The 13199-nt window shown below is 35.8% G+C and overlaps 1 protein-coding gene across 8 annotated transcripts in view; it reads left to right on the top strand.

Moving 5' to 3' along the window:
* Positions 1–13199, top strand: part of LOC136833991 (transcriptional regulator ATRX-like) — a 402256-nt gene that overhangs the window by 102612 nt on the left and 286445 nt on the right. For all 8 annotated transcript variants that reach the window (XM_067096278.1, XM_067096295.1, XM_067096286.1 and 5 more), the window contains exon 10: positions 5582–8491. In XM_067096278.1, coding sequence (XP_066952379.1) covers positions 5582–8491 — 2910 coding nt within the window. The remainder of the gene's footprint in view (positions 1–5581; positions 8492–13199) is intronic.

Consider the following 13199-nt stretch of genomic DNA (forward strand, 5'->3'; position numbering starts at 1 on the left):
TTGATGGCATTCTCTTCCAGAATAGCCCAGTCTCATCCATGTTGAAGACCTGTTCAGGCCTGTATCCCATTTCCTGGATGAATTCTTTGAAGGTCTCCTGATAGCTCTCTGCAGCTTCTATGTCACCAGATGCAGCCTGTCCATGCAACTTCACACTCCTGATGTTAAAATGCTTTGCAGACTTGTCAAACCACCCCCTGCTGGCCTGAAAACTTCCACAGTCTGGTGATATTGGTGTTCCTGGCTGTGGTTCTTCTGGACCCTCTTCAAAATCTTATTATAAAATTGCAAAGCCTTCTCCCGAATCACGTTGCCATGCAAGGCGAAGTCTTTTTCACGGCAGTCTTCTATCCATAACGAAAGGGCAGATTCCATCTTCACAATGTTTGGGTCTCTCTTGGTCAAAACCTGCTTCGCTTTATTGAGGTAGCTCTTGGAGACCATTTTCTGAATTTCCACCTTTCTTCTTTATAGAATGTACAGAGCTCTCATTCAACCCCAACTGCTGCCCAATGCTTGAAGCAGTCTCCCCAGATTTCAACATATCTAACACTTTAACTTTTTCTTCTATTTTCATCACCTTCCTCTGCTTCTTAGGAAGACTGCTAGGAGCCTTAGAAGGTGCAGGACGATTAGGCATTTTGGTGAAATACTTGAGAACAAAATTTCTCACAACCTCACAAGATACGTATTAAGCGTGTTTTAACTGATGCTGAAGCATTCCAACATTCAGCGAACTTTGGCTTGCTCTGTGATTGGCTACCTCTTATTCTTATAGCCAGTGGCGTTTCTCTATGGAGACTACGTCATCACCCAAGCCAGATACACTTGGACGATGCGATTTGGGGTTTCATAATACAGTAGTTAATTTACTACTGTATTTTGTACAGTAATACAGATGCACTAGCACTTTTTTTCAAAGTTAACAAAGTAATTTTAACAGAACAACACTAATACAACTCTTAGTTATGTCTCTGATATGTTTTAGTATGTTAACGAACTTATTTTATCAAACCAGCGCGACTGAACAACCTCATCTCGAGGTCATGTGAGGTAAGACTTTGGAAATGGGCATAATACAGTAGCTGTACTGCCTTTGTATTGTATTTATGAGCAGATATATAAATACAAATTTTCCATACTGATTTTATACCTAAAAGCATGAAAACTTATAAAATAGTACTTCAAAAATTAAACACACTTTCTGCAGAGGTATCACCTTTGAAAAATGCAGTAACTTTGCGAATGGGTATCGCATCTTGTAAAAGAACACCAACTGAACATGCTGTAATTACGTGTACAAACAGATTGCACCAGCATTTTTCTCCGAGGTTAACAAAGTAATTTTCAAAGAATGACACTGATATAACTCATAGTTACAGCTCTGATATGTTTTAGTACGTTAACGAATTCATTTTATCAAACCAGCGTGACTGAGCAACCTCATCTCGAGGTCATGTAAGGTCCTGGTGACAAAGACTTTGCGAATGGACATAATACAGTAACTGTATTGCCTTTGTATCATATTTATGTACAAAAATGTAAATATAAATAAATTTTCCATATCGATTTTACAGTTAACCCTTAAACGCCTATTGGACATATCATACGTCGACTAAAATTGTCTGTTGGGTGCCGAGTGGACGTACCGTACGTCGACTACAAAAAATTTCAACCTTCGGTCACTTTGACTTGACCGAAATGGCCGAAAAACGCAATTGTAAGCTAAAACTCTTACATTCTAGTAATATTCAATCATGTACCTTCATTTTGCAGCAAATTGGAAGTCTCTAGCACAATATTTCGATTTATGGTGAATTTTTTGAAAAAACTTTTTTCTTACGCACGGCAGTAACTCAGCCGAAAAATTTCATAAATTCTTTCGTCATTTTGTCGTAATTTTTGCACTGTTCTGTATTAGCCGTTACATGAAGTTTTATATATAAAAATGTGTGCAATTTCATGTACAATACAGCAAAATACAACCCATGGTTGTAGCTTTTATCAGTTTGGAAATATTTTCATATAAACCACGATAACTGCCAAAATTTCAACCGGTCAACTTTGACTCGACCGAAATGGTAAAAAAACGCAATTTTAAGCTAAAACTCTTATGATCTAGTAATATTCAATCATTTACCTTCATTTTGCAACCAATTGGAAGTCTCTAGCACAATATTTCGATTTATGGTGAATTTTTGAAAAAACTTTTTACCTTACGTCCGCGCCAGAAATTCTTTTTCATCACGTTGTCGTGTAATGTTTGCACTGTTTTATATTAGTCGTTACATAAAGTTTTATATATGGAAATGTGCGCAATTTCATGTAGAATACAACAGAAAATAACTCATGGTTGTAGCTTTTATCAGTTTTGAAATATTTTCATATAAATCACGATAACTGCCAAAGTTTCAAGCTTGGTCAACTTTAACTCGACCGAAATGGTCAAAAACGCAATTATAAGCTAAAACTCTTACATTCTAGTAATATTCAATCATTTACCTTCATTTTGCAACAAACTGGAAGTCTCTAGCACAATATTTTGATTTATGGTGAATTTCTGAAAAAAAATTTTTCCTTACGTCTGCTACATGTAACTCGGCCGAACATCTCAGAAATTCTTTCGTCATGTTGTCGTAATGTTTGCATCGTTTACATTAGTCGTTACATAAACTTTTATATATGAAAATGTGCACAATTTCATGTAGAATACAACAGAAAATAGCTCATGGTTGTAGCTTTTATCAGTTTTGAAATATTTTCACATAAATCACGATAACTGCCAAAATTTCAACCTTCGGTCAACTTTAACTCTACCGAAATGGTCAAAAAACGCAATTGTAAGCTAAAACTCTTACATTCTAGTAATATTCAATCGTTTAACATCATGTTGCAATAAATTGGAAGTCTCTAGCACAATATTTTGATTTATGGTGAATTTTTAAAAAAAACATTTTCCTTACGTCTGCGCGGTAACTCGGCCGAACATCTCAGAAATTCCTTCGTCTCGTTGTCGTAATATTTGCACCGCTTTAAATTAGTCGTTACATAAAGTTTTATATATGAAAATGTGTGCAATTTCATGTACAATACAACAAAAAATAACTCATGGTTGTAGCTTTTATCAGTTTTGAAATATTTCCATATAAATCACGATAAATAGAAAAATTCGACTTTCGGTCAACTTTAACTCGACCAAATGGTAAAAACTGCAATTGTAAGCTAAAACACTTACAGTCTAGTAATATTCAATCAATTAGCTTCATTTTTCAACAAACGGGAAGTCTCTAGCACAATAATTCGATTTATGGTGAATTTTTGAAAAAAACATTTTTACGTCCGCACGTTACTTAATTCATGCATCATTTTGTGATAATATTTTCTCTGTTGCTTTGATTGTTTTAAAATTTGTTATATACCAAAATCATCATAATTTAGTGTACAATACAACTAAAAAAATTAACTCATTAGCTTTAACCGTTTTGCTTACAGCGCAATTTGTATACAATTATATACAGTTTTTTTTTTTTTTTTTTTGGTGTCATATATTCCAATATTTATATATGATAATGATATTTTTTCATTTCTGATGGTTGCATACTAAACTTCAGGCAATGACAAAAAAATGAGCCAAAATGAACTCTTAATCTTAAAAACTAAGCGTGCTGTGATTTTTTGAAAAAACTTTTTTTTTTCGCTGGCGCTTAACTCACCGAACGCCGCGGCATACGGGAGACGTTTTTGTAAATAGGGCTTCGGCGTTAAAGGGTTAAAAGCATGAAAACTTATAAATGTACTGCAAACATTAAACAAGCTCTTTCTGCAGGGGTATCATCTTTGAAAAGTGAGTAACTTCACGAATGGGTATCACATCTTGTAAAAGTACAGTAAACCCCCCGTATTCGCGTTCTCATGGTTCACGGACTCACGCATTCGCGGGTTTCTCTGTGGAACATATCTAGCCATCATTCGCAGAAAATTCGCCCATTCGCGGTATCTTTCACTGAGAAATATTCACTAATTACTGTATTTTCATAAAATTTTCATGAATAAATGGACTTTTTGTGATAAAACTATTAAAATACTCAGGTATAAGCATTTTTACAGGGTTTTTCTTGGTTTAAGCTATCAAAATGGGCAGTTCTAAGTGTTTTTAGAGGGGTGTTAAGCATTCGCGGATTTGACCTATTTGCGTGGGGTTGTGGGACGCATCCCCCGCGAATACGGGGAGTTCACTGTATATTATATATATATATACCTTGACTTTACATGGTTAGGTTCCAGAACCCCTCATGTAAGGCGAGTATTCGTGTAAGTTAGGTACAGTCACAAAAAATGCTGATGTATACTGTAAATACTTATTTCTAGAGTTTAAACCCTAAATATGACAAAATCATGCTCCCAAGCCACTTATAATTTCATTTTAAAGTTAGCTTAATACCGTACCGTAATTCATTTTTCATTACAGTACCAACAGAGAGAGAGAGAGAGAGAGAGGGAGAGAGATCGGAGGTTGTCCTTACTTTAAATATCAAGAGAGTGAAATTATTCATGAGAGAGAGAGAGAGAGAGAGAAGTTATTCTTATATTAGATATCAAAAGATGGAAATTCATGATTTATGAAGGAAAAGGAGAGGGAGAGATAAAAAAATTTTCAGTATCCCTCCAAAGTGATATTTTATTTGAAGATCAGTGGGCAACATTTTGTCTCCTTCACGGTCAATATCTCAAGATAATTGACAGTTGGTTACACCCGCCTCACTCCAAAGGATGGAGAAAAAACTGGGAATCCATGTGTATTCTTTTAAAAAATTACATAATTTACTATAGAAATGCAAAAAGTTATAATTATAGCATGGAAAATATAAAAGAATTAAGAAAGTAATGTCATGTTTATCTATAAAACCACAGTATACAAAACAAATAAACATACATGTTACATATGCATAAAAAATCTCTCATCTCAGTGAGGGGGAAAGAGAACAAAAATACAGCTCATACATCAAAGCAAATATTAAAGTACAGAGAGAGAGAGAGAGAGATATATGAAGTACAGAGAGAGAGAGAGAGAGAGATATGTTTACATCAACAGTTGTTTTGTGATTTTGATTGATTTTACTATATTTTAAGTAAAGTATGCTTGTATCATACGGTATTTATGTACAAAAATAAAAATACAAATTTTCATACCAATTTTACACAAAAAAGCATGAACACTTATAAATTACTTCAAAAATTAAACATAACCACTTCTGTAGGGTCTCTTGAGGATTTTGCAAATGTTGCATGTCTGTGAAGAAAACGCAAATGCCAATTAGTTAGGTTCCAATGGAAAGTTCGTTTGTCTGTGAATTCGGGCAACTTGAAGCACATAAGATCAAGGTATTACTGTGTATATATATATATACAGTATATACATACATACATACATACATACTTACTTTAGCCTTGTATGAACTATAGTCTCTTAATTTCTTGTCATTTGTTGTTTAAGGAATACCATCAGACACCATATAGATTTTGTTGGTATCCAGGTATAATCAATATTAATTGTTCCTTCATTACTTCTGTTTTATTTTAGGAAAGAGGTACAGGCCAAAGAAATAAAAAACAAATTTGCCTTGTTGAAGAAAGCCCGGGAAGAGAAACTGAAAGATGCCCAGACACCAAAAGGGAAGACCCTAGGGCCTAAAGGAAAGCCTTGGTTGAAAGATATCATTTATAACCTTACTGACATGCTTCAGATTTGTTTTAATAATATAGAAAAGATTGAAAATATTTGGGAAAAGCATAATTATTCAGAGGAGGCTACTCAGAAGACTGCAAATCGTATTGTGAAACAGCTCGATGCCATGCAGCATAACTTTGTGTTAATGAAAGAAGATATTGCTAAACAAGGGCCACAGTTGGACATTAATGAACCTGTTGAAGGTGGTTCATCTGATTTTAATGAAGTATCAGGATCAAAAGATGATAGCAAGGAACAGCATTCCAAGAGTAGAGGAGAACAGGGTACTGTGGAGAAAACTGAGGCAGGCAGAAAGAAAGAATCTCCCTGCAGTGCGGCCGATGAGGTAGTTCATCATTCAGGAGAGAATAACATTGAAGAAAATAATCTAAATGAGAACTTAGGAAAACCAAATGATATGCAAGAAAGTAACGGCAAAAAGGATGAACATCTCAAGAGAGAAGGTTCTTCAGGTATTGAAGAAAAAGTTGAAGACACCGAAGAGGGAGGTACCAGTAAAATGAGTGAAACAAAGGATGTGGAGGAGACTCCTATCAAAAGGAAGAAAGGAAGACCAAGAAAGTCGGATGTGAGGGAGGGGAAAGGCGATGAGAAAGGAAAGGAAATTTCTGGTGAATTTGACAGTGGAAATGGACCAAAAAATAGAAGAGGAAGGCCAAAGAAAATTGCTTCTATTGAGTCAAAAAGTACTGAAGAAGAATCTGACAATGGGGAAGTAAAAGAACCACAAAGGGATAAATTAGATAATTCAGAAAATGATGGGAATAGAACTGAAAACATGCCGAAGAGGAGGGGACGGCCAAGCAAAGTAGTTGAGGAGAACCCAGTCTCTAGAGATAGGAGTGAATGTGATAAATCAAGTAATAGGGAGAAGCCACAAAAGTCTCCCATTGATAATGAAGAGTCAGAAGGATCTGAACACATGAACAGAGAGGACACCAAAGACAGTGAGGTTAACAATGATGACGATAGTCCTCCTCACATTGACACTAGTTCTATGGAAGTTGATGATGATGACTCCAGTAAAATGCCAAGATTATCTATGGAATTGAATGATAATGATGGAGAAGGGGAAAAACCAGAAAGGGATAAATTAGATAAGTCGGGTAACGATGACAACAAAGACAAAAACACAGATAATTCTGGGAATAGCACAAACAACATGCCAAGGAAAAGGGGAAGACCAAAGAAAGCGGTTGAAGAGAGCTTGGTTTCTAGTGATAGGAGTGAATGTGATAAATCAAGAAAGATAGAAACACAACAAAACTCTCTAATTGGTAATGAAGATTTGGAAGGTTCGCAGTCCATGAACAGGAAGGAAGTTGATAATAATGACGAATCCAACATAACGTCAGAATCATCTGCGGAACTGAATGATAGTGAATGTGTCCCTTGTGATGAAGGAAAAAGTGAGGCACTCATCAAGGTCAATACAAAAAAGAGGTTTTCTTGTAAAACGAAAGAGGGTACAAGTAAGACGCCCAAGAATGGTAGTGAGGAAGCTGAATCTGAAGATGGTGACAAGAATAAAGAAGCTAAAGAAAGGCAAGTTGTGGATAAAGTAGATGTCATAAAGAAGGTAAATGATGATGAAGATAACACCAAGGATGGAGTAACAGAAAAGGTTAAAACCAGAAGGACATCTAAAGTATCTCTTGGGAGAGGAACCACAGGGAAACAAGTGGATGGAATTTGTGATGATAAAGGAGAACCACAGAGTGAAAATGATGAGAAAGAAAGTATGAATGATGAAAAAATGGGCATTAAAGATAAAAAGATGGAAAAAAGTGGGAAAGTCAAAAAAGAAGAGGAGGATAGTAGTGCACATGAGATCAAGAAAAAGAAGAAGGAGAAAGAAATGGTAGATGTGAAGGATCTGAAAAAAAATAGTGATAAAAAGAGGAAGAAAAAAGGTTATGATAGAAGTGCAACAGATGAGTTAGAACAAGTATCAAAACAGAATAAGAAAAAATCTGATGATAGTGGTAGTGATAGTGGTAGTGGCGATAGTCTTTTGGGCATTGGTTCAGATGATTCCAATGACAGACCAGAGAAAAGGAGGAAGAAGCATGCTGATGCTGATGTCTTTTCACCAAAGAGTAGAAAGACAGGTAATGTGAAAAAAATATCAGAAAAGGAACGTGAAATGAAGAAGAAAAATAAAGCAGCTTTGTCTTCTCTGTTAGCTAGTGATTCAGAAGAGGATAGTGATACTAAAAGCAGTAAAGTGAAGGAAAGAGGGAAAGTAAAAACAGGGAAGATGAAGACTAAAGTTAGTGAGTCAAGTGACACAGACATTTCAGTTGATGGGTTTAGAAAAAAAGGTAAAAATAAAAGTAAGAAATCAGGATTAAATGATAATGAAAAAGCCAAAGATGCACTTCTGGAAAGTGAGAGTAGTGATAATTTAGAAGACAAACCAAAACCTAAGTGTAAAAAAAAAAGCAAGCTTTCTAAAGGGTCAAGAGATAACGATGAAACTCGGAGGTACCGGCGTAGAAGTCAAAAGGTGAAACTATCAGAGGAAGAAAGAGAGCAGCTCAAAAAACAGCAACTGGGGGCCAAAGCTAGTGTTGCTGTTGAACGCATGGCTCCTGATCTTGAAGAGGCTTTACAGGGAAGTGGTTACATTGATACTGGAGAATACCCAGACTTGATTGCCAAACTTGAGCAAGAACAGGATACTTATGATGGAGATGCAGAGGAGGAAGAATCTGATCGAGAATTCTCTAAATTGATGAAGTAAGTTTCCAGCTCACTATAAATAACTTTAAATACTAATTATTGAATGAAGAATGTATTTAGGAAAAATAATTACTGCATGGATAGCTCTACATTTAAGATGCTTGCAGAGTTACATAATGGATTTATTTATTTTTATTATTATTATTATTATTATTATATTATTATTAGTAGTAGTAGTAGTGGTAGCAGTAGTAGCAGCAGGAGTATTAGTAGTAGCAGTAATAGTAGTAGTAGTATTGAACAGGATAGAATTTATTGGTGGGTCCTTTTGGAGCAGATACGTGGTTGCATTACAGATCTCAGAATTAATGTTTGTGCAAGGCTGTTGCTTTGTTTTGTTTTGAAATAAATATGAAGTGATTAATTTGTAGGTATTGGAAGCTTTAGATTCAGTTTTTCATGTTAATCAGTGGCATTCAAATTCTAATGCTCATCTGTTGAACTTATATTTCTTAGGTATGAACAATATCATGCTAACTTTTCATTATTTGAAAATTATGATGTGTCGTCTTATCAGCCTATTTATTTGTGAAATTTCTAATTCTGCTGAAATGATAATGTCCAGATATGGTTATTGTAATTAGGTTCTTTGGTTTGATGACTAATTTGTATCAGTTTGGATGAAAAAGTAATCATAATGTAATAAGTTTTTTTTAAATTTAAACGAAAATACATGTTGCTAACCATTCAGTTGTAGATAGTACTGTTTTTGTAACAGAAGTTTTTCATATAAATTCATTAATCATACATATACCTAATGTCTGGACTCCTGCTTCACACTAAAAAAAATTAACTTCTTTTGATGCATTCTCATATCAACCCTCAGAATAGTATTACATCATATTTCATGTAGCTCAAGGAAGTGCTAACTCATTTGGAAGTAAAATTTTCATTTTTGTGTCAATAAAACTTAAACATTCTTGTAGATGTAACTTCACTGACAGGGCAAAGAATTGTTGGGTTGGTAGGCTGTCCATTTACTACCTTCTCACTTTCAGATAACTAACAATTTCTGACTTTTCCAACCATTCTTTACTGTGCTGCCATTGTGAGAGGTTTCATTTCTCAGAAAGTTGACAATGTGGAGGAATTTCACACCAAGTATTTATGATCTGTTGTTGAATTGTTAATCGTAGGACAATGTCATCAACTGAGAGTTCAATCAGGATTTGTGAAACAAAGAATTGCTTGAATAGTTTGTTTAAATTAAAGTATGATAACACTCTCACTGTGAGGATTGTATAGACAGGACATGTAATACAGTATAGAGAATGAGATATGAGTTTGAAGGTTAGGATGTGGAAAAATTTTTTTTTGGCTAAACAAGTAAAAATTGAATCAAGGCAAGTAAAGAAAATTCGGAATTAGAAAAGGTAGGAATACTAATGTTAGCTTAGATGAGGAAAGGTCAGTTTAGGATTGTATATTGGACAGTCCACCTTCAGCTTACCTCCGTGTCTTTTTTCTTCTATCAGTCAACCTCCTTCAGACTGCCATAGAAATCAAGCTACTGTAACTAGGAATGTAGATATCCTTAAGGAAACAAAGTCAGAAATGGCTTGATGAAAGAAATTTTGAAAAAGTCTGATGATGATGGTCCCATCCATCATTTATCATCGGTTTATCCTTCCCCTTCAATGTTTAATTAGAAGTATCCCGTGATGGGCTGGTGGATTCCATAAGGCCATTTGCATGCATGGAACCAAATGAAGATGGTGTAGACTGGCAAAAGTAATCAACCAAGGATGGGTCATGCTCTCTCTCTTACATTGTTCATCACCTCATTTGTGCTCAACAAATTCAGGGGGAAAAAGGGTAAGACAAAACAATTGCCAAAAGACAAGTTTGGTAAAATTCAAGACTCATGATACTTCAGATTCATCAGAATTGGATGTAGCACATCCAAAAATAACCAGGAAAATTAATATACAAGTATTGTTACTGTCCTTTTATGATCCAGAAGTTTTTTTTTCCTAGGTCGTGGTATGATAAACATGGTGGGGAGAAGTAGCAGCATAATTTATTTGCCAATTTGTTGTTTGTAAGTGGTAAAGGTAAGATGGTAATTTTTTTTTTACAAATGTACAACAGAAGTTTGCTTGCAAAAAAGTGGCAAACATAGTAATTAATTGAGATTGGTATGTACACTTGTTAAACTTGCCTATACAAGTAAGAAACAAGAGTGCACCAGTCAGTGCACATTTTCCCCTGTTTCACCCAGCTCTCCATCTCATGTTTCAATGGAAACATGATTCCTTTTCCTTGCCTAGACCTTTCGGTTTTCTTCTTTAACCGAGACATCGACGAAGGGGTTGGAAGATCCTTTAGCTACATTTTCATCTAAGGCTGATGTAAATATTGACATTTTTGGGCTTTGAAGCAGCAAGCACAGCTCATTATTCCTGAGCCAGACAATAATTCTTGAATTGGAAGATCAAGATAAACCGTTCATGTCTGCATTTAGACAACTCATTAAGCGCTGTAATGAATTTTACCTACAACGAAACTTAGAACTTGTCGAAGAAAATGTGATGGTCAGCCTTCCAATTAGATTTTTTGGAATTGCCTGTAAAGAAACAGCCTCTAGTGATGGCCAAGCCTGTACTGGCCAGACATAAGTCCATCAATGCATCTTTGAAAGCCAAAGCTAGTACCTCCAGACCTGCCTTGTTTTTTCTGCTTTTGAAATTGAGCAAGGAAAGTATTACTGAACTGAGGAGCCACCACATTTGTCTCTTTGACTGCCTTGGTTGACTCAGAGTTTACCAGTTGGGTAGACTTTGCTAGTAGGAAGTGTGTTCGGTCAGTGGTCTATAGCTGAAGTGGAACATTTCATTAAAATATTCAATTCTGTAGTAATTAGGTCATTTCTAGACTGGTATTTTGGCACAGTAACTCATAACATTAAGGAAAAGGCATTACACTTACCACTAGAATTTGAACATTTAGGACAAGAAACACTTGGTTTTCCTAAGAATATAGATAAGGCTCATGTATGCTATTGGAGAGATGGCTGATTTATTCTGTAAGTTACCCATAGGAGAAGGGAACAATTGTGTAATCTCTTGCCAAGAATGTTCGTCCAGGTCAAAGAGCAGCCATAATTTTCTACAGGTTTGACCATTTAAAACTCTCTGATTTGAGTCTTGTCAAAGACATTTCAGGTGAGGTTTCCAAATAGGACACTTAAGGACTTGGTTATTCAAGCTTCTTAGTTTAAAACTTAAGTAATTTCTCCTCTGGTTTCTAGAGCTACCAAAGAAATTTGGACATAGCCCTTTCATGTCTCGTCCCGTTTCCCAAAAGGATGTCCCTTTTCAGTGTAAGAATATTGTAGAAAATGGGAAATGAAGCTCTCGGATCCAAGTAGGCACCAGAATTAGCCAATTTTTGTTTGTTTGAGCAGGTTTGTTAGCTGTTAAAAATACAAATTAATTTTAAAATTTGTCATTTTGTGTGGTACCTGCATAATACTGAAGGGAGGTTATTCAATCCCGTTCATGAGAAGTCCACCTTTCTTTGGTCTCAGAAGCCTTTCAGGCTTACCTGCACAACTTTGAAAAAATCAGATCCTTGCAAGTAGTAGTTCAGGCACTGCTAGAAAAAGAGCCTTAAGAGCCTGTATTCAAATTAACTTTGGGTTTTATATTCGCCTTTGCTTAGAGTCAAAGGCATCAGGTTGTTGGAGGCCAGTACTGGATGTCTAGAAGCTGGTAAGTTTTTGAAGCTCCTGAGATTCTCCATGGAGTCAATCAAGATGGTTCTCAAGGATAATTGAAGGATTATAGTAGATCTCAAGGATGACACTCCCACTTTCTTATCAAAGTGGAATCCAAGAAATATTTCTGATAGGTATTCAACAAGGTTTTGAACAGAGCATCACTCAAGTTTTTGCCCACCTAGAAAATGTGAGAAGTCTCTTGAGTGTGGACAATTGCCTCATTGTAGCAAATTCTTTAGAAGGAAGTCTGAGAACAAACAAATTAGTCCTGAAGTTGACAAAATTTAGGTCTAGAAGTCAACCTTCCAAAGTCCAAACTGATTCCAGCTCAGTTGATTCATAATCTAGGGATGGAGACTCAGTTCTTTTTCAGGTTTTGCCACCTCAGAAATGGGTCAACAATCTTCTCTGTAACCCCTACAGGCTAGGCTAAAATATATTTTAAGCACATCCTTAGATTGGTAAACTTTAACACGTTAATTGCCATATGTACCATCGGGTACAATCTACCATGGTTGTGATGTATTTTGTAGGAGCTAAGCCATCTCATCACCTGTCAGTTTCTTTTGTAAGCTCCACTGAGGATGAACAGCAGCGACGCTATCAAAAAACAGGTTTTGACGTAGGAAAAACCTATTTTTGGTAGATGCTGAGAGTCCTCAAACCCACCCACTTTTCCTGACAAAAAGGCATGGGACTGGGGTGAATATTATATTGCACAGACCTGGCTTATAATAAGGAAGAAGCCAACATACCAAGTGTTGTCACATCTGTGCGAGTAAGATGAAAGGAAAAAGCCGAGACAGTCGATGTGTGGACAAGAGATAGATCCTCCTGTCCTGAGTCATATATATTACTGTATATTACTATTCCAGCATGCACTGTTCTGGCTGAGACCAACTATAAGAACATTCTTTGAGATTGGTTGGTCTTTCTTATGGAGCCCTGGGGTGACCATGAGAGTGTAATTTGAAGACAAACAGC

Source organism: Macrobrachium rosenbergii, chromosome 4 (assembly GCF_040412425.1).
Source record: "Macrobrachium rosenbergii isolate ZJJX-2024 chromosome 4, ASM4041242v1, whole genome shotgun sequence".
NCBI classification, from domain to species: domain Eukaryota; kingdom Metazoa; phylum Arthropoda; class Malacostraca; order Decapoda; family Palaemonidae; genus Macrobrachium; species Macrobrachium rosenbergii.